Below are 24,824 nucleotides of genomic sequence, written 5' to 3'. Positions count from 1 at the left end.
GTTGTCGAATCGATGTCCAAAGAAGTTTATAGTGATTTTGGGAGGTGCTATGCTGGAGGCAGAGCTATGGCATAGCTAAATAAAGTCAACAATATACTAGTAGCTTCCAGTTTACACTCAAAACCATCAGTTGGCTCTACAATGCTTTCTCCCCTTCGTCGCTGCAAACAGAACAATCATCCTTGAGAGTTAGTTGAGTCACCAACCGTCGTTTCGTTGCTTGGTTCTAGAATATCTAGACCCAAGCCAAGGCCCCTGCCTGGTCTGGCTAGTGCTGCGTCCGGACCATAGTGTGTGAGCTGTGGACGTGGGAGAAGTAACAAGATTATGGCTCAGTGGCATGGCAGTGGTGCTTCAACAAGACGATCTTGTGCATGCTCATGTGTAACCAAAAAGGGGATGTGAGAACAAAATAATTATTTTAAAATGTGAGTGATGCACGATCAGTGTCAGACATCAGATTCAGAGATGATCAGTGGGTATGCAGCGCCTTTTTGCCTGTACCTTTTGACAGTTTGTTGGCCCATGTCACGTGGGTTTTGTGACCTCTACCAATTATTATTGGCATTACACAACATCCTGTTATATTTCTACCTGTACATAATTAGGACTGCAATACGATGCAGTGATTGACTTGTATCATGTACGTGTACTTGCTTTTACCTCGAATGAGCACACACACAAACACACACACACACACACACACAAACACACACACTTATACTCCTGCCCATCGCTGAAGCCGCAATGATAGCGAACAAGCGATGTTAGACAAGTAAGCTTTCTACATAATAATTATGTAGAACTATTACTTACTTGTGCTGGGACACAAACACATACACACACATACACACACACACACACACACACACACACACGCACACGCACAACACACACACTAACACTAACACAGGGAAAGCCAATTGCATGCCATGTGCACGGTTCTGATCCGGTTTGGATTCTCTGAGCTCATCATCCGGTACATGTTATGCATCACTTCGCACACCACACTACACACCACACACTGGACACCCCATTGCACACAACACATCGCACACAACACACTGCACACCATACTGCACACACCACATCGCACACCACTCCACAAACTGAAACTGCACACACCCCGTCGCACACCACTCACCACACATCGCCCAACATGCCCTGCAGCACACTGCCTAGGTAATCAGTCTCTATACACACCACACTAGCTTGCAACACACCAGACCAGCCAGACCAGACTACTTCAGTAGTCATGAGAGCAACACACTGCACCGTAAGGAGCATCACTCCACTACTAGCAATCTGCACAATGACATCTGCAGCATTCTGCACATTGGGACAATAGACCGAAAAACATCAGAGTGACCATAGACGTTTTGATGTTTGAAATTATATTATCTGAAACAATAAGTTAGCCAGCTACCAGTTGCGGGAATCCAAAAAAAAACGCGAGATGCTATTCTCGATGACAATTTAAAAACACAATTGTGAAACAAAACGACTAACATTCTGAGGTACAGGCTAATGCAATAACTTAGGCAAGGGCATTATCGACGGGAACCAGCGCGCGAATTTGCGGGCCATTGATTTCAAAACGAGACACCCCCCACACAGCGGGGAACTACTTGTGCTGAAAGGCAGTCCTTCCAGCTGCCATAACAGCTGCCATAACCGCAAAAAAAAAAGGAAAAAAAGAGAGAGAGAGCGGAAAAGTAGCAAGTGATTGAGAACTTGTGTGTACTAAAGAATGGCGCTGATGATAACGAGAGAAGTAGAGCTACTTACATACATGTAGAGGCTGGCATTAGATAAACCTGGTTTCGGTGAAAACATGTTGTTGGTTTGACAGCATGTTACAAGGTGGAGGACACCGTGTTCGGAAACAGTGACCTTTTCTACAACCATCCACGGTCGGTAGAGATGGTCGCAACCGACCGGGGCTCTACCAACCGTGGATGGTTGTAGAAAGGTCACTGTTTCCGAACACGGTGTCCTCCACTTTGTTACATGCTGTTAACCAATACCATGTAGAGATTGGTATAGTTCAGTTGGACAGCAGTTCGTTGTGTGCCCGACCAGCAGTCCACTGAGAATCCAGACCAGCAGTCCACTGAGAATCCAGACTAGTCACAGCTACACTAGAGGGTACTACACACACACACCTACTGGTATGTGTGGTCTACGGACACTGCGCACACGTAAGACAGGCGGGCGATAGGCACGAATTACAGAGCCAGCGTCGTAGTTAGGACAGACCCACTGCGGACTATGTAAATACACGTAGGTTCAGGTGGCTGCTGCACAGACTCAGTAGTAACGGCTAATGTTCATTGCACACTTAGTACTCAGTGTTGCGCATGTGGACTGTGACTGTGCCGGTGACATTGGCACAGCGACATAACTGTTAGCAAGGTTATCACAAGGTTATTCTCAAACATGCATACTGATGATGAACATCTTGCAGGCACACGTATAGCGTGGTGTGCAAGCTAAGTTCCTAATTAGTAGATCTACTTGCATGGCAAACAGGTATGGCTGATGATCAATAGATAGGTCGGGTCGGTACTCAAGGATCTTTGAAAACACAGCGGCAGTTAGACGTCAGTCTACGGCCACAGCTAAACGTCAGTCCACAGTTGCCGCTTTCTCACCACTGGCGTGCTGCTGGGCTTCACATTCTGTTGACCAGCGCTGTTGGAGTTGGCCGAAGACAGAGACGCCGTTGCGGATGGTGATCGTGTGTGGCTGATGAACGTACCGCTGGGTCCCAAGGCAGCAGAAGCAGCAGCTGCCGACCCCGGTGAGCTGCCGAGCCGGACGGGTTGCTGTTGTTGTAGAGCGGCGGTGAGCGGAGGAATGTGCACGGCCAGGGAGTCAGCGTCACCGTCGGTGAGTGCCGAGTCTTTGCTTAGCGTCGACACAGCACTCTGCCAGGACTCCAAGCTAGACACAGAACCCCTACAACAGAAGCAGCAGCAGCAGGGAGAGAAAAGAAACAAATGCCGAAATGGAATCAGTTTAGAACATGCGGTGTTTGCTTTGCACTGAAACGGCAGATACGGAAGGGTGGAGCATACACTAGTACAGTAGGATCCGGCATGACCTTTCCCCCAACACTCGTCTGGAATTCAGGAGTTCCCTACGGTAGGCGTCCTTCTGCAGCTTCAGCCGAAGTCCACAAGCGCCAGTGCTGCCACAAAGGCCTGTGATGCTGGTGATTCACTGTTTTCGAATACATGTATAATTCATGCACAAATAGTTCTCCGTGTACATGTGGTCTCCCCAAAGTTTGCGTCCCCGAAGGGCGCACCACGGAAAGTCCACATCAGTGACTGAGTCAGGTCTATTGTTGACATGCCTTACTTGAATCTGTCAGGCTGTAGCACTTCCAGATAGTACATGAGATTGGCTTTTTTCCAGAACCTCTCGGACAGTAGCGACGAAGACGGCCCCGTGGCAGCTGCACCTCCAGCGGCGGCCATGGGTGTGTTTGTGGTCACGCTGACTGCGTGCGAACCGGGCGCCATTCCTCCTGCCGCCACCGCCGCTCCACCACCACCGCCTCCAGTGCTGGATGAGAGAATGCTAGCGGTGGTGCTAGTCGGCGGACACAGCTCCCAGCGCAGCAGGTAGATGCCGGACCGATTCACGGTGTATGTTCCTGGACACGATAGACAACAGACACGCATGCACATTGCACACACATTCATATACACACAGAGAGGCAGAGCGTACTATTAACCTGTCAGAATGCTCAATGCCTGCGGTGACCAGAGCGCAGTACACAAGAGGTACACAAAGAACAGTGAGAGATTGTTGAATCTAAGATAGTCCGGCAACACTGCCATCTGATGATTGGTTTGCGAACCAGGAAACTCCTATCTACAATAAATTGGTCCTTACATTGCTTTGTGTACTTCTTGTGTGTCCATACACACATACGCATTCACACGTGTCTACACATGCACATGTACACACAGTGTAGGCAAATGCACGGAATGCACTCTTCGTAAAACAAGGCAGCCACCCGGTGGCACTCTAACCAGGATCCCCCGGTCCTCAAACTGCCTGGCACGCAGCCTTTGCTTACAAGCATCCGAGGTAGTCACGGGAAGGTACAATACTACCACTCCTCCGAGAGGACCACTACAACCAGGAGCAACGGGTGTTATTTCCAGTCAAATAACCCTGGATGAGGAGACCATCTATACATGGAGATCACATTTTGAAGGTCCCTTGAGCGGTCGGCTCAGATAGATTTCACTGTATTGTAAATCCTCCCTGATTGCTTACCCTGTACGGAGTCGTTGTCGTGATAGAGCGTTGGTCCGACCACGTGCAGTGCCTCACTCAGCTCCTGTCGACTGTCATACGAACCCGTCTCACTGAAACTGTGCGTGTTGAGAGTGTTCAGAGTGCTGACACTGTGACCTACTGACACTGCTGACACTGCTGGGGGTGCTGCTGTGGATGGTGCTGTGGATGCTTTGGATGCTGCGGATGTTGATGCTGTCGTGGAGGTTGATGTGGATGCCTGTAAGTATAGGGTGAAGGAGTGAGTGAGTGTGTGTGTGAGAGAGAGAGAGAGAGAGAGAGAGAGAGAGAGAGAGAGAGCATGCGGGAAAGAGAGAGAGAAACACACAAAAACAAAATAAGATAGTAGCCAGCAGGGGCATGGCTGACACATAAATACACAAAATTAAGTGGTGTGGTGACCATGTAGTCATGGTCGAAGAAATCCGACCCGCAGGTCAAAAAAGTAGCGCCCCGTTTTCATTTCAATTACAGCATGCATGTTCCCAAAACTGATCCGAGGACCGCGGGGGTCGCATGAGCCTTGGCGCAGCTTTCGGCCCACGGGGTGGGATGTCTTTGGCCACCAGTGTACTACTGGCAACTTCATACTTGCCATTTTGCCTATATTGACTATGGTAGTACGTACTGTAAAAGCAGAAATTTTCGGTGCTGTAATATTTTCGGTATTCTCCAAAATCGGCGGTTCGGCGGAGGGAAATTTTCGGTAAACCCGCGTTCCAGGTAAGTGTACTAGTACTATACCGACATTTTCGGCGTGTTTTATTTTAGGTAAAAATTTCGGCACCGAAGTTACCGAAAATAAAACAGCACCGAAAATTTCTGCTTTTACAGTATGATGTATATTTGCTGGTGTGGTGCCTGCACTACACTGGCTGTACACGAGCTATGTGCCTGAACCGCCGGAATACTAACCAGACAGTTCCTTACAGTCCTCTTCTACCTGTCAGATGTGACACCCACTATCAATCCTCATGTGGAACACAGCACTGCTAGATCAACTTGACATGGCAGGGTCATAGTGAGACGTCTGTGTTCAAAACAAGCCGATAGTCGCCCAGCCCCAAAACATCCGTATGTTGCTCGGGCCAACGCTAGTAATTATCCTGGAAACATCGAGCACATGTACGATTCATGCATGATGCAGTGGAAGTCACATGATGCAGCGGAAGTCACATGATGCAGTGGAAGTCACATGATCCAGTGGAAGTCACATGATGCAGTGGAAGTCACATGATGCAGTGGAAGTCACATGATGCAGGGAGTAGATACTCGCATACCCTGAGAAGTACTGTCGTGGGCTGCTTGAAATCCGATGGGATGATCGGGGCCGGCGCCCTTACTGCCTTTAGCACGTACATGCACCGTAGTTCACATACACACTGTAAACATGTACCAGCAGGGCTTCCGGCTGCAAGGCCAGGCAGGACCCCGTGGCCGCTTGACTTCTCAACGGATTTCAATGCTAAAGTAGAACACTTACGGAGTTCTCCGCCGGTGGTCGATCTGAGTCACCAATACTGTTGACACGCAACACGGAGAAGTAGACCTTGCCGCGTGAAATGTCAAAATCCCAGAACAGCACACTGTCACAATCAACGGGCAGTATCACCTGGAGACACAACACACATGCATGCATGCACGCATTAGTGGGGGGATATGGGAGAGAGAGAGAGGGAGAGAGAGAGAGAGAGAGAGAGAGAGAGAGAGAGAGAGAGAGAGAGAGAGAGAGAGAGAGAGAGAGAGAGAGAGAAAGAGAGATCACGTTGTTAGCAGATCCGTCATGTTTAGGAGAATAAGTTCAAAGCCAGACTGATGTTCCTAACAGACACTCAGTAGAATTTATAGGTAAGTAGGACCTCCCCCCCCCCCCCCCACACACACACATACACACACAGGTAGCCAGTTTCTCAAATCATTCTCGCAGAAAGGTCAGACAAGTAAGCATGTGTACTGTGGATCAGTGCTAATCACTGATCACTGGCTAGGGTTCACAATGTGCTGCCCACCTCGCATGGTCTATCCTTGGTGACGGTTGCAGTCTGATACGCAGTGTCCAGGGCACAGTCGGCAGCCTCCGTGTCCAGGAACTCATCGTCTCCACGGATCTGCAGCTCCTTGGGAACCAGACCTCCGGACGGAACCATACACTGCGAACAACAGAAATGCACACGCACGTACACACGCACATGTGTACGTACGTACACACACACACACACACACACACACACACACACACACACACACACATATACACACACATACACACACACACACACACACACACACACACACACACACACACACACACACACACACACACATAACCACAGACAATCATAAATCACACAACAAGAGACAGTCACAATGCAATGCTTCAACCCATTTAAGACTATAGGTTACGGCACCTAGGCTCTGCACTCCTTATTTGGCATTGAAAAAGCCGTATACATGAAGATACGTCCTCAGCGCCTGGGTGTCATGTTCAATGACGTAGGTAAACGTCTCTAGCGCCGAATGAGTCAATAGCAAAGCGTATCATGATCCATAGGCCCAGCAGTACCTTGCACGGTCCACCCAGGAAATCTGGCACATTCTCCGGTTCGATGTAGTCCGCCAGACCACCCGTCTTGTTCTGCACACAAAAAACACGCACATCAAACAAACAAAACAGGAAATATTGCAACACGGAGGGCAAACTGTGCTTGAAGCATTCCAATGACGGCTCAAACAAGCAAACTGTGCCAGAAGCATTCCAAACGATTGTTCAAAACAAGAAATGCTTAAAAACTTTTTAAAAAAGACTTGCGTCACATTAACAGAGTTTTCAGACAAGTGAGGAGGCACGTATATATCCACACATGTGTATATTCAGCAATCCAGCACGCGTGCACGCACGCACGCACGCACACACACACACACACACACACACACACACACACACACACACACACACACAATCATTCGTTCATTCCAGTCAATCACACACACGCGTATCCACACGTACGCATGCAACCCACCTGGTAGTCATTGCCGGCGAGGAAAACAAATTTCTCCCTTGTGGCCTCATCCAGGAACTGACTAACAATAGCCCAGAGAACAGGGAAGATACGCGGTGCCCGTACAAACAGCAACCGTCCCATGGTCTCCGGGTAGTTGTTGAGGAGAATCTGGATGATGCGGTCAGCAGCTCGTAGTCCTGTACAGGACCAAGAACACCATTGATAAGTACTACAGTCGAATATCCACACCACTCTCAGGGGCGTCTAAAGGGATTTTAGTGTGGTACGGTCAGCCATCTGAAGTGCAATTTACTCCTGGGGGGAGAGGTGGCCGAGCCGAAAACATTGGAATTTAAATCCCAGATCAGTTTACTTTATTGATTCACGGAACGGGGTACCTGGGGAAAAAGTGGTACGGTCAATACCATAGTAACCGTACCGTGTCCGGCGCCCCTGACTCTTCTTGCAGAGCTGTCTCCAGGGCGTTCGGATGAGGAGCATGTTTATCATTTCTCATTCTCTTCAGCAGTCCTTCAGGAATTAGACACACTCCAGCGACACTTTGGGCATCAATTTTGACCCCAACTCATTCAGCTCCGTATTGTATAATATAACTCTGATAAGTTGATACGATGCAACGCCTTGGACAGCAGGAATGTCTAGTACTTTTAAGTAGGATATTAAAATATCCAAGGTTCTTCTTAACATACCAGGCCTCCAGAGATGTCGAAGACTCAGCCCCTCCAGGTCACAGATGAGAGTAACGGTGCTGTATGGCAACACATCAGCACATTGCACACATTTATGAGAGGGAGGGGAGAGAGAAATAAAAAGAGAGAGAGAGAGAGAGAGAGAGAGATAGAGATAGAGATAGAGATAGAGATAAAGATAGAGATAGATAGATAGATAGAGAGAGAGAGAGAGAGAGAGAGAGAGAGAGAGAGAGAGAGAGAGAGAGAGAGAGAGAACCCAAAACGGACCCGTCCACCCAGGCAGAAATTTCTGCTAGCGTTAACAGAAGGCAGAAACGAGGCCAGTGAAGCACCGCCGGTGCGAGCATAGCATGGGGCTGATAGTGAGACATTCACATAGCCAGTATCACCTGATGACCACCAGCAGTCGCACCACCTAACCACCCAAAACCACCACCGGCAGCAACAGCAGCAACAGCAGAAACAGCACCAGCAATAGCCGGTGCAGGCTGTCGTAATAAAACGACTCATCCGTGTTCCATTCCCGTGCATGGTACATGCATGGTGCGACGGCACAATGACAGCTGTCGCAAATCACACTGAGTATTACACGTGTTTGTTGGTGATTCCTGGTTAGCTGCTAGCTTTTCCCTACTCGAAGATGTTGCCGCCGCGAAATCTGGGGGTTTGTGTTCGTCCTGGCGAAAACCGTGTTTTGATCCGTTGAGGGAGACGAGAGATACAGTGCGAAGACGTACGATCTGTCCGAGAATCGGCGAAGAAGAAAGCTTCGCAGATGACCCGTAGTGGTTGGGAACAGAATGGAACATATACCAGTCGATGTATGTAATGGTAGGGATGACTGCTACGAAGTTTTAGCCCTATGCTCCCCAGCGCTTTTTAGCGCCCGACGATAATTACCAAATTTCATCGATTTTCCATGTGGATCAAAGCATAGTCTCCTCAATCTTCTCCAGTCGAGCTGAGTCTGGACGCTACAATGTCGAGACGCGAAAAGAGAACATGCAGGAACACACAGGAGCATCACATGCAGCTGCATTCTGCCTTGACGAAGAGAACAACACCAGCACCACACATTTGGAAGACATTTCGAAGAAGACGAAGAACTACATATCTGCGTTCAAAAAGGCCTCTGTACTGTGCAGTATGCATGCATGCATACGTGGAGCACGGGGTCCGCGGATCAACTTCGTTCAAAAATCATTGTGCCACACGGGTTGTATGATTTGTGCGCGATCATGGCCTTTCTTCTTGACAAACAAAACTGACGTTTTTCGATCTTCAAATCGCCATAGCGTCCTTGTCATGACTCCAAATCAGCTGAAACTTTGCAGGAGGAATGAAAATGCCATGCTGAATCGATTGGTACCATTTTCGAAGGGTTTCCTTGAAAATAAAATTAAGCCTGCACTGGCTACCAGCAACAGCACCAGCAACAGCACTAGCACCAGGAAACAGAGCATTCAAAGCCGTACCTGATGGCCTTGTCCGAGCTTCTCGTGGCTCGTTCACACCTTCTCAGTCCATCCTCTTCATGAGCTACCACCTGAGCATGAACAACACAACACACATACACACACACACACACAGCACACACATACATGTCATGTACAAGTTCAAGTACCAATAGTCCTATACAAGTGGTGCCGGGTAAACCAGTGACTCAGTGAGGGAGAAAATTACAAGTATACCAAATTCAACAGCAGTGATCATCGCCGCTGCTGCAGCAGCAGCAGCAGCAGCAGCAGCAGCAGAAGCAGCAGCAGCAACCGCAGCAGCAGCAGCAACAGCAGCAGCAAAACTGCAGAAAGAGCAAAAGCGGCATCAGCAGCAGAAGTAGCAGAAGCAAACACACACACACACACACACACACACACACACACACACACACACACACACACACACCCGCGCACACACGTGTACACAAATACACATACACGCACACAGAAATCCTACATACCTGTTTCAGCAAGTCAGTTTCGCCGACAGCTTTCAACAGACCCTTGATGTCCACCTGACCCAACCTCATCAGATAAACAGGATGCCCTCCTACAGCCAGATGTAGACAGAAACAGAGTAGAATAAATAGTACTTGCTGACAGAAAGCCACACAGCTCATGCAAGTTATGGCATGTGTCCAGACTGTCCGCATGCTGTCCTTTTTATTTTATTTTTTATTTTTTTTATTTTTTTTACATAGCATGGAACGTACTGGAAATAGATGTGCAACGTGAGAGGTGAGTTTTCGCTGGAATCGTGTGTAATCTTTCTCGCTCATAGTCCTAGCAAACAAACAGAAAGACCCTGGTTGAATGAATTCATTGTTGCAAAAATTAGCGAAACTGGGAAAACCAGTCATAGTGTCTACTGGTCTCAGCCAGTCCAGGCACAGCAGATAATAATCTCCTCTTGGCAGTCCAGGCTACTCTGGCACTCACGTAAAGACGTGTCCTTTTCCAAAGAAGACTGTCTGTACTTGTGCGTGTATGCGTGCAATATCCGTAATTCGCATGGTCGTACCGTGTTCTCCAGAATATAAGCCACAGTGGAGTATAACCCGTACCCATATTTTTTTCGCGAAATGCGGACATCTTCCCTGTTTATCACGGTTGTTGTTGTTGTTGTTTATTTTACTTCACCAAATGAACAGGCAGAGATGCCTTCTCATCTGCCCATAGGACAGGTTCTCACAGAATGATGAAGGGATGATATGCGAGGGAAAACAAGAAATGATAATAAATTATAAAAGACAGAAAGGACCAAAAGAAGAAAAGGAAAAGTTATATGAAGATAATTTCATGGAGTCAGAAATAGAAAGACAATAATTTCATGGAGTCAAAGAATAGAAAGACAATTTCATGGAGTCAGGAACACGTGGTTGATTTTATAGACATGCAAGCACAAATGACGATTCATTCGACCATGGTAGGATAGTCCGCACCGACTTTTAAAATACGGTAAGTCACACAGAATAAATACATGAATACCGTATTTTACCGGTTATAAGTCGACCTCCAAGCTTGGGGCCTCCGGTTTAAGGGCATTTATACCCCGGTTGTAAGCCGATTTCCCCTTTTTAGGTCGGTTTTCAGGTCATTAAAAGGTCGACTTACAACCAGTAAAATACGGTAGAGACTTAGCTCTGCTAGTATATTATTTGTTTCCCTAGGTAGTTGACACCACTAGCGCTTTATTAGGTGCTATATTTGTAACTGCTCGGACCGACAAAGTGCCAGTTATAACGACTTGCTTGCTGCCGCGTTAATCACCGTTGTATTTGACTTGAAAAGTAATGGTATGAAAGGCCTAGTCAAACAGAATAGATAACTATGGTACTCACGCTTATCAAAGTTATGCCAGCCACCGGCGTAGTATTGGCCAAATATATCACTAGGTTCCCAGGTGTCCACCAGTCTGTCCACTTGGTACTGCTTGCGCCAGGTCACGTGACGGGTCACCATGTCAATTGCCTGAACGTGTGTGCATATGCACGCACGTATGCATGCATGCACACACGAGCGCACATACACACACACACATGCATGTACACGCACGCATGCACACACACACATACACACACACATGTACACACACACACACACACACACACACACATACGCACACATATACACACACATGTATACAAAGTTGAACTCGGATGGTGAGCCAATTAAATTATGGTGAAAAACTCGGTGACTGTATAAGATCTGGTTACGTTGGTGGACAGTTAGTCATAACTCGTAACATTTTGTCCTTCTCCTCTAACACACGTATACGCACACACACACACACATGTGTACACACAGACAATGGCATGGTTAACATGGCTAATACAAATGCAGCCGACTACGTAAACTCCAGCACTTCATAGACCAGCAAACTCGACAAACCAGCTTCCTTTTCAGTTTATGGTCGTACAAAGGGGTCAGTAAATACAGTTCTCTGTGATCGTATTCACGGTAGATGAGTGCTTGTAAGCCCACGGTGTGCGCAGTGTAACATACAGTCCTACTCAAGGAGATCCAGTCGCATCCCTCAAGTAAGCGCCGGGCGTTGCGCAGCCATAGACCTGCAAACACTACGCTGGAAATGGTGTAATGCGGAAACCTGAGTGACACGACTGTATGTCATTGATCAGTGCTGTACAGCCTTCCTAGTCCAGCATAATTGCTGCCGTACAAATGGTGCCGAATCATGATGCAGCCGCAATACACAAACAGGTTCTGCAGATAATGACACAAGTACAGTGGCTAGCATTTACCTTCTCAATGTTGAAGTCCCGTGCACGTAAGAACCTCAGCAGGACAGCATCATTCGGGATCTAAAGGAAACAACATCAGGAGAAGCAATAATCCCAGTAATAGTAAACCAACAAGCAGGTTCACCAGTATTCCTTAATCTCAATGCACCATCACCTGTAATCTGAGCGATCAACAAACAGACACAAGGGTATAGGAGCCGGTCCGGACCACTTTTCTTATAAACACAATGCCAAAATGCCAAAAGTGCCCAGAATGAAGGATTTTGCACGCTAATTTCAAAATGTTCACGGGGTGCTACGCGCCTGACGCAGTAACCTGAATATGAAAAGCATACCTTGTCCTTGAGGAGAGTGCTCAGTTTCTGCTTCAGCTGGATCAGATTGCTTTCCTGATAGGGTGTGAGTTCACCCAAGAACCTCTGGATGTACTCTTCTTCAAGCTTGTCTGCACAAGGAAGCAGAGGCAAAGAATGATGGGAGAAGCTCATCTCAAGTAAGAGCGAAGACAACAATACCTTACAGTGGGGGAGGGGGGGGGGGGAGGGGGATGCTAAATAAGTAGTAGTATAAGCAGCACTGGAGTATAAGCCGCACTCCGATTTTTGCCACAAAATACAGACATCTACTCTGTCCATCACCGTTAATTTAATCATCATAGTTAAGCCGCAATGACTTTTTTCGGGTGAATTATGAGCGGTTGAAGTGTGGCTTATAATCCAGAAAATACGGTAACGACAATGGGGCCAACGGTAAGCATGCAAGAAATGGAATATTGAGTGGTACCATTCTGGATAACCGCAGCTCTAAACCCTGGTCACACAGTATATTATGTACCGTGTGACCAGAGTCTCCCTGGTCACACACAGTACAACCATGTACATACTCACCAGAGTCTCCCTGGTCACACACAGTAAAACCATGTACATACTCACCAGAGTCTATTCCGGCGCTGTCTCGTCTCCGCAGGGCATACAGGGCGCGGTCTTCGGATGACGATACACTGGCAACGCACGGCCCCGCCGGCGCTGTGGCCAGCACATCCGATACGGACGGTGAGCGGGTAGCTATTGACACTGCAGCTGTAGTACTGCCCGCACTGCTGACAGTGGTGGTCTCTGCCGACGTGGCCTGTGCTTCTGTTGCAATGTCACCGAGGCCATGTCCACTAGCCGTGCGACGGTGATGTGAACCGCTACTACCGGAGCGACGGTGATGCGACGAGCCACCGCCACCGCCGCCGCTGCTGTTTGCACTCTTCGTGCCACCGCTGGCTACACTCTTGCTCGGCGTGCTTGGAGCGGTATCTGGAACCACTGCTGCTGCTGCTGCTTGCGGTCCGACGTAGGGTTCTGGTACGTGCAGGCCGGCTTTCCACACGTCCTCGACGAACAGCTCCATGACTTCCTTGGTCTGTACCACGAATGTGTACGTGACACAAAGACAACCACCAGCCGGCATATGCAGAATGCATGCATGCATGATGGCACAGCGAACAACACGTACACACAGAAAAGCACACACACACAGATAGATTCACTCACACAGTCACATTAACTACTATGGTCTTTGGCATCCATACATGAGCACACACAACCATCCTCAGCTCTCCCATTATGTGAGGATCACCTAAATAATTATCATCATGTGTGGCATGTGACATTTTTGGCATATTGTTTTTTTCCCCACTGCATTCCACAGCCACCAACCTATCATACTTTCAATCAACCTCAGGAATAACGACAACTCGTGAATAAGGACACATCTCTCATGCACCACTCAGGGTGACTACCGTAAAACCGGAAAGTTTATTTAAAGGGGAAGTTAAGGCAAAAAATAAAAATTCACCAGTTGTAGTCTTCGGGGTGCTGAGTCGAATGGTCTTGGTCCGAGAAAGCTGAGACGCTCCCTTCCTACTTGAATCCCAATCGAACTCGCGCACTTCCACCGAAACTGGGTGACTGCGCCCTACTAGATGGGGATTTGTATGCAAAATGTCACTAAAAGCGCCGTTTCGTTCTTATAAAAGCACGGATGACCGCGATTGGCCCATATTTTGTAGTCTTTTGGACGCTGAGTCGACTGGTTTTGGTCCGAAAAGGCTGCGATGCAGCCTTCTTCCTTTATTCCCAATCGAACATGGTTGAAGAAGCGGTCACGTGCGCCTGCGTACACCAGTCAGCTGGTCACCGTGCCTGCAGGGTACAACTTACTAGCCTGTTTGACCTTTTTGGGGTGCAGTCATGTCACTCGAGTTGAACTCGAGTTGAACCTTGGTGTGAAAGTTGTCGCCTGCTGGCGTGGTGACCAGGTGATTTGGGCACCCAGGAGCACGTGACCACTTGTTCAACCATGTTCGATTGGGAATAAAGGAGGAACGCTGCATCGCAGCCTTTTCGGACCAAAACCAGTCGACTCAGCGTCCAAAAGACTACAACATATGGGCCAATCGCGGTCATCCGTGCTTTTATAAGAACGAAACGGCGCTTTTAGTGACATTTTGCATACAAATCCCCATCTAGTAGGGCGCAGTCACCCAGTTTCGGTGGAAGTGCGCGAGTTCGATTGGGATTCAAGTAGGAAGGGAGCGTCTCAGCTTTCTCGGACCAAGACCATTCGACTCAGCACCCCGAAGACTACAACTGGTGAATTTTTATTTTTTGCCTTAACTTCCCCTTTAACGACCAAAAAGTTTAACGTTTTTGTAATTTCGGCATGATAGCGTGCAGAAAGTTCAACGATGGCTACCTGGCCACCCATCTGTATGCGCATCTTTGCACAGACATCTCTCGATAACGTTTCTTCAAATAAGGAAAAAAACGGTCGTTAAAACAAAGAGACCACCTGGTAACAGAGACCACATTTTGAAGGTCCCTTGAGCGGTCGGTCGTCTTACACAGGTTTCACTGTAATTATTTCGAATATTTTCACAGGAGCCAGCCCAACCCCATGAATAAATAGTACATCAGGTGGCTGATCGTGCCACCGTAAAACACTTTCCAGTGCCCCCTGAAGTGTATGTGGTTCTAGTGGATTTGCCCTGTAGAATGCTAGAATAGACCAAGGGGGAGTGGACTGCTCGGCAGACACGTGGTCTGTTCTGATTGTTTAGTGTCCACCGCCGCTTTCACTGAGATGCATTCACTGCCCCTCCTCCCCCCCCCGGGATGAGTTCAATGCCCCCCCCCCCCCGGATGCATTCACTGCCCCTCCCCCCCCCCCCCCCCGGATGCATTCACTGCCCCCCCTCTCCCCTCCCCCCGGATGCATTCACTGCCCCCCTCTCCCCCTCCCCGGATGCATTCACTGCCCCCTCTCCCCTCCCCCGGATGCATTCACTGCCCCCCTCTCCCCTCCCCCGGATGCATTCACTGCCCCCCCCCCCCCCGGATGCATTCATTGCCCCCCTCTCTCTCCCCTCCCCCGGATGCATCAGCGACTCAGTCTCACCATCGACTCAGTACACCACATTTCGAGCTTCACCCAACGTGCGTGGAAGAAGGCAGCCATATATCAGGACAAACACCAAGCTCCGCAAAAAAGGCTGCCAATGAGTTTGAAAAACATTTTTTTCAAACTCTTGAACAACGCAGTCTTCGGTAAGACGATGGAACGCCGTGGGGTTAACATCATGCTGCTGCATACAGATGAGGAGGACATCATTCTTCCGGCGATTGCCAAACCCACTTACGCAAGACACGTATACTGTTTGACAACGGTCTAGTGGGTGTGAAGAATGCGAGCACGAAGGTGCAGCAGCTCCACAAGCCAGTATACGTTGGGATGGCAGTGCTTGAGCCGAGCAAGGTACTGCTGATGTACCGCTACGCTCAGCAAAGCCCAGCTATATGACAAGATGAAGGAAGGATAGCATGATCGTTGAGGGTGTTGTACCCATACACCGATTCGTTTGCGCGTTGTTACAATACGGGTGGCCGATGCCCCCCCCCCCCCCCCCCCTGGCCGGTATGCCCAACTAACTTAGGAGTTTGACACCAGCAATTTCTCCTCCACCTGTTAACTCTACAGCCAGAGGGAACAAGAAAATAGTGGGAAAGTTCAAGGATGAAGCTGGGTGGACAGCTGATGACTGAATTCGTAGCGCAGAGTCTTACGTAGAGAGAGAGAGAGAGAGAGAGAGAGAGAGAGAGAGAGAGAGAGAGAGAGAGAGAGAGAGAGAGAGAGAGAGAGAGAGAGAGAGAGAGAGAGAGAGAGAGAGAGAGAGAGAGAGAGAGAGAGAGAGAGGAGAGAGAGAGAGAGAGAGAGAGAGAGAGTGAGAGAGAGAGTGAGAGAGAGTGAGAGAGAAAGAGAGAGAGAGAGTTCTGTTCACTTCAGAATATGATAAGATGACCTCCAGGTGTGTACCGGAGTAAGCTCAATTATCGCCTTCTCTTTCTTGCCCTTTAACTTACATGTAACTCCTGGTGTGTACCGGAGAGAGTTTGATTACAGTTAATTCCTTGCAACATTCGTGTTGATTGTCGTGTCACCACTCGGCTACCTATTACAACGGCATTCCTTTCCGCCAGTTCACTGTACTGCCAGAGCGAACAAGAAAGTAGTGGGAACGTTCAAGGACGAATTAGGTGGAAGGCTGATGACCGAGTACATAGTGCTACCATCAAAGATGTCAAGTTATGACGGCCTTCCTTTCCGCCAGTTCACTTTTCAGCCAGAGTAAACAAAAAAGTAGTGGGAAAGTTCAAGGACGAATTAGGTGGAAGGCTGATCGGATTTGTAGTGCTACCATCGAAGATGTACAGATATGACGGCATTCCTTTCCACCAGTTCACTCTTCAGCCAGAGCGAAGAAGAAAATAGTGGGAAAGTTTAAAGATGAAGCTGGGTGGACAGCTGATGATTGAATTCGTAGCGCTGTCATCGAAGATGTATAGATATGACGGCGAGAAGAGACACTGCTTGCCAACCGGTCCATGCCAAGCGTGAATACCAGGTTTCATAACACGCCTGAGTACCAGTCAAGTCTTGCTAATGCGGCGCAGACCATTACTTCACACTACTGCTAACTGATAGCAAGTGTTCCTAGCCCACACAGTACTCAGTAGGTAGCTACATCAAATACACCCCAGCATACATTACTTAAGGTGTGCATGTTCTGAGCGCGTGGTTGAGAAATAACGACACACTATGATTTTTAGAACAGCGGCTACTAATGGGAACAACCATAATTTTTATTATCGATACTTCACCCGATTTTAAGTCGCACTCAGTTAGAAGTCGCACCCCAGTTTCAGGTTTGAGCCATACTGTTTCAATCTATTCACTTCAGTAGTAAGTCATGCTCAATTGTAAATCACACCCCCTTTTTTACCCATGAATTCTAGTGTGAAAAGGTGCGACTTATATTCAGGGAAATATGGAATATTCGGGAAAACACAGTATCGACCTTGTACACGAAACGAAAAATGTGTTGTTTATGGTTGGGTTGAGGAGAGTTTTGTTTAAAAAAAACATTGATAGCTGAATCGTCAATACATTCTAGCTGTCAAGTCAATATATTTTCGTCCAGAGAGCTGCATGGGTGAGGGAGGGTCAGAACTTAACTTTTTTCGTTCCGTGAATAATATCGATAAGGCTGGATGGCCCCTAAGGTAATGTCTTTTTTTCCAAGACAGGATCTGAACTGACCTTTGGTAGTCGTGCAATGTAGCGGTCTATAGCCAGTTTCTCTGCTTGCTGCTCGAAGCCCCAGACGGAGATCATTTCTATGCTACAGTCTTGTTCATAGCACGTCCAGTCACTGTTCTCACAGTGTTCCTGCATATACACATACATACACATACACACACATACACACACACACACACACACACACACACACACACACACACACACACACACACACACACACACACACACACACACACACACCCGTGGACATTTACACAGATGGACATAATGGTTATATCACTGAAGGTGAAATGCATTTCGGAGGAACATAGACCACACCAGAGGTAGATTCTTGACGTACTGCAATGGTCCCTCTCTGCAGTACACTAATATATTTTTTAACTCTTCGACAAAGCAAACAGTACTCCACCCACCTCCACACATACACACACACACCTTTCAAACTTCCCCGAGGTTACAGAATCTGGTTTAGAAAGATAAATTATTCATTGGTTCAAGGGAAAGATGCAAACGGGAAAAGTCTGAAGAAAAAATTGACTGTTACCACCAGGACTCGAACCAGGGACCTTCGCTTGAGGCCAGCGATGCTCCAACCACTGAGCTAAGGTGTAGAAAAGATATTAGATAATGGATATTGACGGACGGTCTCTTACCGAGAATATACACGTCTCAATGACCTTGCCCCGCGAGGAGAAGGTCTCGTTGACGCTAGTGATGATAAAGCGCCGTGCCACCCAGTCCAACTCTGTCGTCGTCCTGAATATCGCACTCTCGATTCCCGATATCTGAGAACCAACAGGCGAGTCAACAAAGAAACCCGTTGGTCCATAATGCATAATGGCCTTTTTTTTAGAACAACACAACAACAGTCGACATGGCTGCTACCAATTTACGTATGCACAGTTGCTGGTTTCTCAACGCAATTGTATAGCCGGTGGCAACGCGGACGTGCACACTTTACTTTTTGTTACAGTTGCTGATTTTACGATGAGTGCGACTTGCAACAGTTGAACGCACACAAACACAGCACATTACATAGTGAATAACACGATAACGAAATGAAGAATTTAGGATGGAAAACATGACAATTCGAACATTTGGAAAAGTGAGATTTCGGCTGAGTGCAAATATAGTAAAGCCTGGTCTAAGCGACCACCCCACGGTGCAAGCAAAAGCGGTCATTAACCCTTTCAGGGTCACAGTGCATTTACTACGTCTGGGCACTGAAATTCAGTGCATCAGTACAATTGTGGAGATAGCAACAAACAAATTGTCACAACATTCTTGTTTCTCAATGGATTTTCAAAACTTCTGGCTTACTGGAAAGCTGCTTTCCTGCTCGTCATCTTTCACATACTTTCAGAGCATACAGCACCTCAAGGACGCCCCTAGCCTCGCCAACAGTGTCCCTACAGTGCGCCAGTTTGGCATCAAGACCACGCTCAACTAATTCCTTTGGTTTGGGGCTCATACTCAACGTAGAACTACGATTCAAACTGCATCGAGCTCGTGAGATTCAAGCGATTCAAATGATGTACTCATACGTCATGCTGCCTTTCACACATCATTGGTAAATCCCCTTGAATGACTTGAAAGTCGCAAAAACATCGCCAGACAGAAAGTAAGAAAAATGTTCAGATCGAAATCGCGTGTTCAATTTATCGCTGCTTGATCATGTTTTGAGCTATCGCCACACCGAAAACACCTCTGGAAAGCCCTTTCCAAGACTGTTTCAATGAGCTATAGATCTTTGCGATGCGATAATCCGTTCCAGACTTATCGCTGTTTGTACACTACAGTGATCTATCAGTGCGTACGGTACGTGGACTGTACAAACAGACGCGATGGGGTCTGCATGACGAGTATACTCGTCATAAACCCGGAAAGGGTTAAAGCCAGGTGGTCTTTGGAACCAGGTCCCATACATTCGTGGCATATCGGATTATGCATAATATATGTGCATGATTGTACTTCCATGTACTCATATTGCTAGGTGTGGAGCATAGAATACTGCAGACAAAGCACACCTCACTCAAGTGCATGCAGCGCATCCTGCACTGTCACTTGTCACTTCAGTTGACTGCATGTACTTGCTTCAGGGCTCGCTTCAACCCTGTTGCAGTCAACTCTGCCAGCCAGAATGGCACTTTTGGTTCGTTTTGGTCGCTGTGTGCAGGTCCAATATGGCACTTGGTACACGAAAAGTCGGTCGCTGGTCGCGCAAGGCAGGTGGTCGCTGTATCCGGTGCAGTTTCTGTATAGAACTGTCCGTGCATGGAAAAACGGTCGCTGAAGCCAGATGTCTCTTACACCAGATTTTACTGTACGTTAAAAAAATGAATAAGATACAAAACGAATATATATATCCTCTTTGGCCACTATCCGAAAAGCGATAAAACGGATATGTCTTGTTTTGAATTCAAACTCTTCAAATAATGCTTCGTTCCAAAGCTGCAACATCTACCACCTTACCTTTCTCATGAGGTAAGGAGCGTCTATCTTCAGCGTGCACCGCCTGACTTTCGTCTCCTTGGTGCCGTCCTCGCTCTTCTTCTCCTCGAGTAGCTCCGACTTCATCATGATGGGAACGCGAGCATTATACGGGAAGCGAGTCTGGTACGCCTGGGCAGCCGGCAACAAGCAACAGTTCAAACCGATAAGACATTCTAAATCAATAAGAAGAAGAACAGCAGCTTGCATAGTACTCAGAATCGAGCTGTACGCATCTGTGAGTGAAAACGGTTCAATTCATGCCTGTTTTTTTTTTGGCTAAAACAAAGGCTAGATCAATAATGGCCAAATGTATTTAGCACCTCTTCTGAATTATGTGTCCATGGGGACCTCGTACCCAGACCAACCACTGTAAACTGTGTACAACACACAAGACATGTACTGGAAAAATTTAAAAGGGTGTGTACAGTCAACTTCGCTAATGACGACTGCGGATATAACGACAATTCGCGAATAACGACAGAATTTCCATGCCCAGAGCAAAGTCCATTCCACCTGTACACATAATTATTGTGAGACTTCGGGTATAACTATAAGGACACTTTTCTGATGCCCGGCCGAGTGTCGTTATACGCAAAGTTGACTGTACAACACATAAGACATGTACTGGAAAAATTAAAGGTTGTTTAAATGAATTCGAATGGCTACACTGGAGATCTATGATAACTGGAAAGCTTGCTTTCCTGATCTTATCCGCCCTCTGTACTGAAGTGGGAACTCTTGGGGAAAGTGAAGCTCTTCCCTTCTGGCACATGCCACCTGCCCAACCATCCAGGATACACTCACAGCTTTCAAGAAAAACACAAAACACATTCCTACTGTTTGTTGCTCAGATGGTCCGGATGGCACGCCTGGACCATGCTTCTGATTGTTCTCAAGAGGATCACTAGCAGTGCACTACTGCCACTAGTGACAAGGGTTTGCTGCCATGCCAAAGATAATGATAGGGGAATCACTAAGTACAGAGTAGAGTAGGACTGGTTAAGTGGTGTCACACTCACTTAGTACTGGCACATGCACTCCTTAGCTCTGAATACTACCACTACCACTACTAGTGCTATATTGGACATTGTGATTATTTGTATCAGGTCACAAACTCATTCCTAAAAAATCATCGCGGGAGCCGCAACCACTAGGTCAACTATTGTATCTTTTAGACTGTCAAATCCTACAGGATTTTTTTAATTTATTAATTTTGAATTTTTTCCAATAATCGTGACCGTGCTTCTGTCCGGGATAAGTTGTGTGCCTTTTAAAATTGTATTGTAAGGTGTTAGGGCAGTATCAGTAGGCTATCTTCAGAAGTTTTCAAGAGTGCCAGTATTATCGCTCGACTTATAGAGGTGTGTTTGAGAGGACACGTCAGTTTTTTGACAGATCCTATAATATATAAGATTGGAGTATTCTGCATTATCCAGAGTGTTGTAATGGATGCAGATGATGATAGAACTGGCAGGGAAAGTAATAATATTATAGAATGCTTAGGGTGCTGAATAAGTACACAGATACCATTAATAGATGTCTTGTGATTGATTGAGGACCACTGCCATAGGTTGGGCATATTTAGTGCTTTTAACCGTGCTATAGCGAAAGTTTCACCCGGAAAATTGGCCGATTGGCTTGAAATTTGGATTATTCCTAGGGAAGTGTATGGAAAACAGTTCCAAACACCTCATGAGACCCATTTCATCCATTTGAATAGGGTGTTCAGCGAAAGCCTTTAGCCAGAAACCAAATCCTATATAATAGGATTTGCTGGTGACAGTTTAAGAGATAGAGTAGTAGAGTTACACACTAACTTATTGCCAGTGTTTGAACAGCAAGAGCTGAGAGAAAATCATACCAAGGAAAACATTAGGTCACCTACAGGTGTCCTACTACAACACACTGTTACATATGAACGTAGTGTGTTGAAGTACTATACGCAGGAGCAGCAACAACATCACATCAGGATATTCTCTGCACAGAAACACCGTCAATTTTGGCAGCTAGCCTATAAGACAGCAGCAGCGGACACTAGATTGAACCATAACATGAAACAGTGCAGAAGATCATCCCCCCCCCCCCCCTCCATGTAACTGTGATAGCCTAGAAGAGTGTTGCAAACGGACAAAGGGCCAGTGTTGCTGAACACAAATTTGTTATACTATCACAAGTTAGTATACAGCCCAGGGGAACCAGGGGAGCCGGTCTAAAGCATAATGCCATTACTGCACATGTACATGTATGTGGTCAACCATGTATTGCAAACTGGTGCAGAATAACCACACCTCAAGCTGGCATGTCACTGTGTGCATGTGGAAATCTGCCTATCTCACTGCAGTTATGTGTGCACAGTGTTCACTAAGTGGAAAGTCTTGCTTTGTCTGCTCATGCTCTACCTATGACATAGGGATATGTGTGTAGGGCATGGAGACATAACAATATTATGACTTTGGTCCCACACACATACTGTGTGGGACTCCTACTACTAGGTGTGGGGGCCCCAGAGATTCCATGCTACTTGCACTACAGTAGTACAGGGTGTCAGCAGAACAGAACAGCCATTCTGACATACACTTCCAGCAAAGACAGTAGTGTAGAACCGTAAAAACCCTAGCGAATTAATTTAGCGATCGACCCATTATCGCTAAAGTTTCAAGTCGCTAATCCGTTTGAGACATTGGTACGTAGTGCACTGGTGATCCTGAGTAAAATCGCTGCAAATCGCTAAAATAAAACGTCGCCAACTGGTTGACAATGGGAAAACGCTAAAATTAATAGTCGCTAAAATTACCCGTTCCACAGTAATGGTTAGTACATCACAGACTTTACAAAAGCAGCACTTTCTAGAGAATACAATCAACACAGTACTGCATTTCTACAGCAGAGTACATCATGGTACATGGACGCTACACTGGTGGTATAGCTATGACATCATGTGCAATAGAATCAGTTAATTTTACTGATTGTCAATTTTTCGTCATTGTTCATTATTGTTTTACTACATCATGTACTGATGTAGAAACTAAGCAGCAGTGATGTTTCATTGTTGGAGTACCCAAGAGGAAGCACTAAGTGAGTTAGTTCAGAACACCCATTTACAAAAGCTTAGTACGACCCGACGCTATTGGCACTGGTATTATTTTTATAATCTTGTGAGCGCCATCGTACAGGTTTAGCCCTCAGTTATGACTTATGGCACGCAAACGCACATTCTTCTCGTCACCCACTAGAATGCAAGTAAGCGTGGAAGGATCACGATCTGAAGAAATTGATTCGACAATCCTATTTTTACTTTTACCCAGGCTGTGCGCAGACACCGACCGCTCTCCCACAGAATGTCCGTAAAGAAAAACAATGGCAGATGGGACGGACGATTTCACGACCACAATGGCGAGTGATCGGTTATATAACACCCACAAATGGACATACGCAGCCAGACCTAGTACTAGTAGTAGTAGTAGTAGATGTACCGGCAAAGGGTCCGTCACAAGTACAAGCCGACAGGAACGCGTTTCCTTACAGCTCCCTACGCGTAGTAGTGCCAGCTACAGTATGCAACACCCACTGGAACAGAACGAGTCTACCAAAGACCAAACCGAACACGAACACATCGGCACACCAGAACACTGTGATTGATTTTCATAACACAGGTGCCAATAAATAAAATGACTGTATTTTATTCAATATTGGAACAGACAGCGCGCACCGTATGTATGTAGCTAGATGATACGTAGATATCTACTTCCACGGACAAACGGAACGGAGCATGTAGCGAGTTTAGTTACGTTCCCGCTCATCAGATCTACAAACAGACGAAATGCGTCAAGACCAGGAGCAAACCCATGCTTCTACTTACCACTGCAATCAATTCGAATGGGTACTTGTAGACCCGAACTGGCGATACGAATTGCTTGACCATGGCGGCTGCTCCCTTTGTCGTTACCTCAGAGCGGTGATGCTAGGTGTGGGCTAGTTGAACTCCGCAGCTCGAGCCAACGAGCGCCTGTAGTGAACTCCCAACTCTATTTGATCGCACGACGGGTGCCAATGATATCGACTTGCGTCCACAGCTCTCCTCGAAGTCTCCGCCAGCGACAGGCGGACTTCCAACAGGAATCTCCGCGCACGCCACAACAAAATAAATAATTGCTCCTGCTATCTGCGTGCCCTGTGCACCCAGGGGCTACAATGTCAATGAATCTGCATTGCCCATGCCCGCGCGAGGCAGTTGAGTTACTACCTGTATCTACAAACCTAACGCCAACACTAAAACAGTGATCGAAGCGGCGAAGGCGAAGTGGAGCTTGGTCGCTGGAGCCGCAGACGATGCTGACAGTACAGTTAGTTGTTCGTATTATTACAGGGCCTACGCGTATACGACGATTC

The 24,824-nt window shown here is 47.2% G+C and overlaps 1 protein-coding gene across 1 annotated transcript; it reads right to left on the bottom strand.

Moving 5' to 3' along the window:
* Positions 1 to 1,272: 1,272 nt before the first annotated feature.
* Positions 1,273 to 24,824, bottom strand: LOC135824455 (SEC14-like protein 5). Its single transcript, XM_065337192.1, has 18 exons — positions 24,295 to 24,824; positions 20,415 to 20,564; positions 18,596 to 18,727; positions 17,940 to 18,068; positions 13,226 to 13,703; positions 12,629 to 12,738; positions 12,294 to 12,353; positions 11,373 to 11,502; positions 9,993 to 10,081; positions 9,508 to 9,578; positions 8,030 to 8,088; positions 7,338 to 7,516; positions 6,881 to 6,952; positions 6,327 to 6,467; positions 5,801 to 5,929; positions 4,297 to 4,537; positions 3,367 to 3,664; positions 1,273 to 2,961 (listed from the first exon to the last, which is right to left on the bottom strand). Exons 1-18 carry the CDS (start codon positions 24,355 to 24,357, stop codon positions 2,622 to 2,624), a joined length of 2,871 nt encoding a protein of 956 aa, XP_065193264.1. The 5' UTR covers positions 24,358 to 24,824; the 3' UTR covers positions 1,273 to 2,621.

Source organism: Sycon ciliatum, chromosome 9 (genome assembly GCF_964019385.1).
Source record: "Sycon ciliatum chromosome 9, ocSycCili1.1, whole genome shotgun sequence".
Taxonomy (NCBI): domain Eukaryota; kingdom Metazoa; phylum Porifera; class Calcarea; order Leucosolenida; family Sycettidae; genus Sycon; species Sycon ciliatum.
This window is presented reverse-complemented; position numbering and strand designations above follow the sequence as displayed.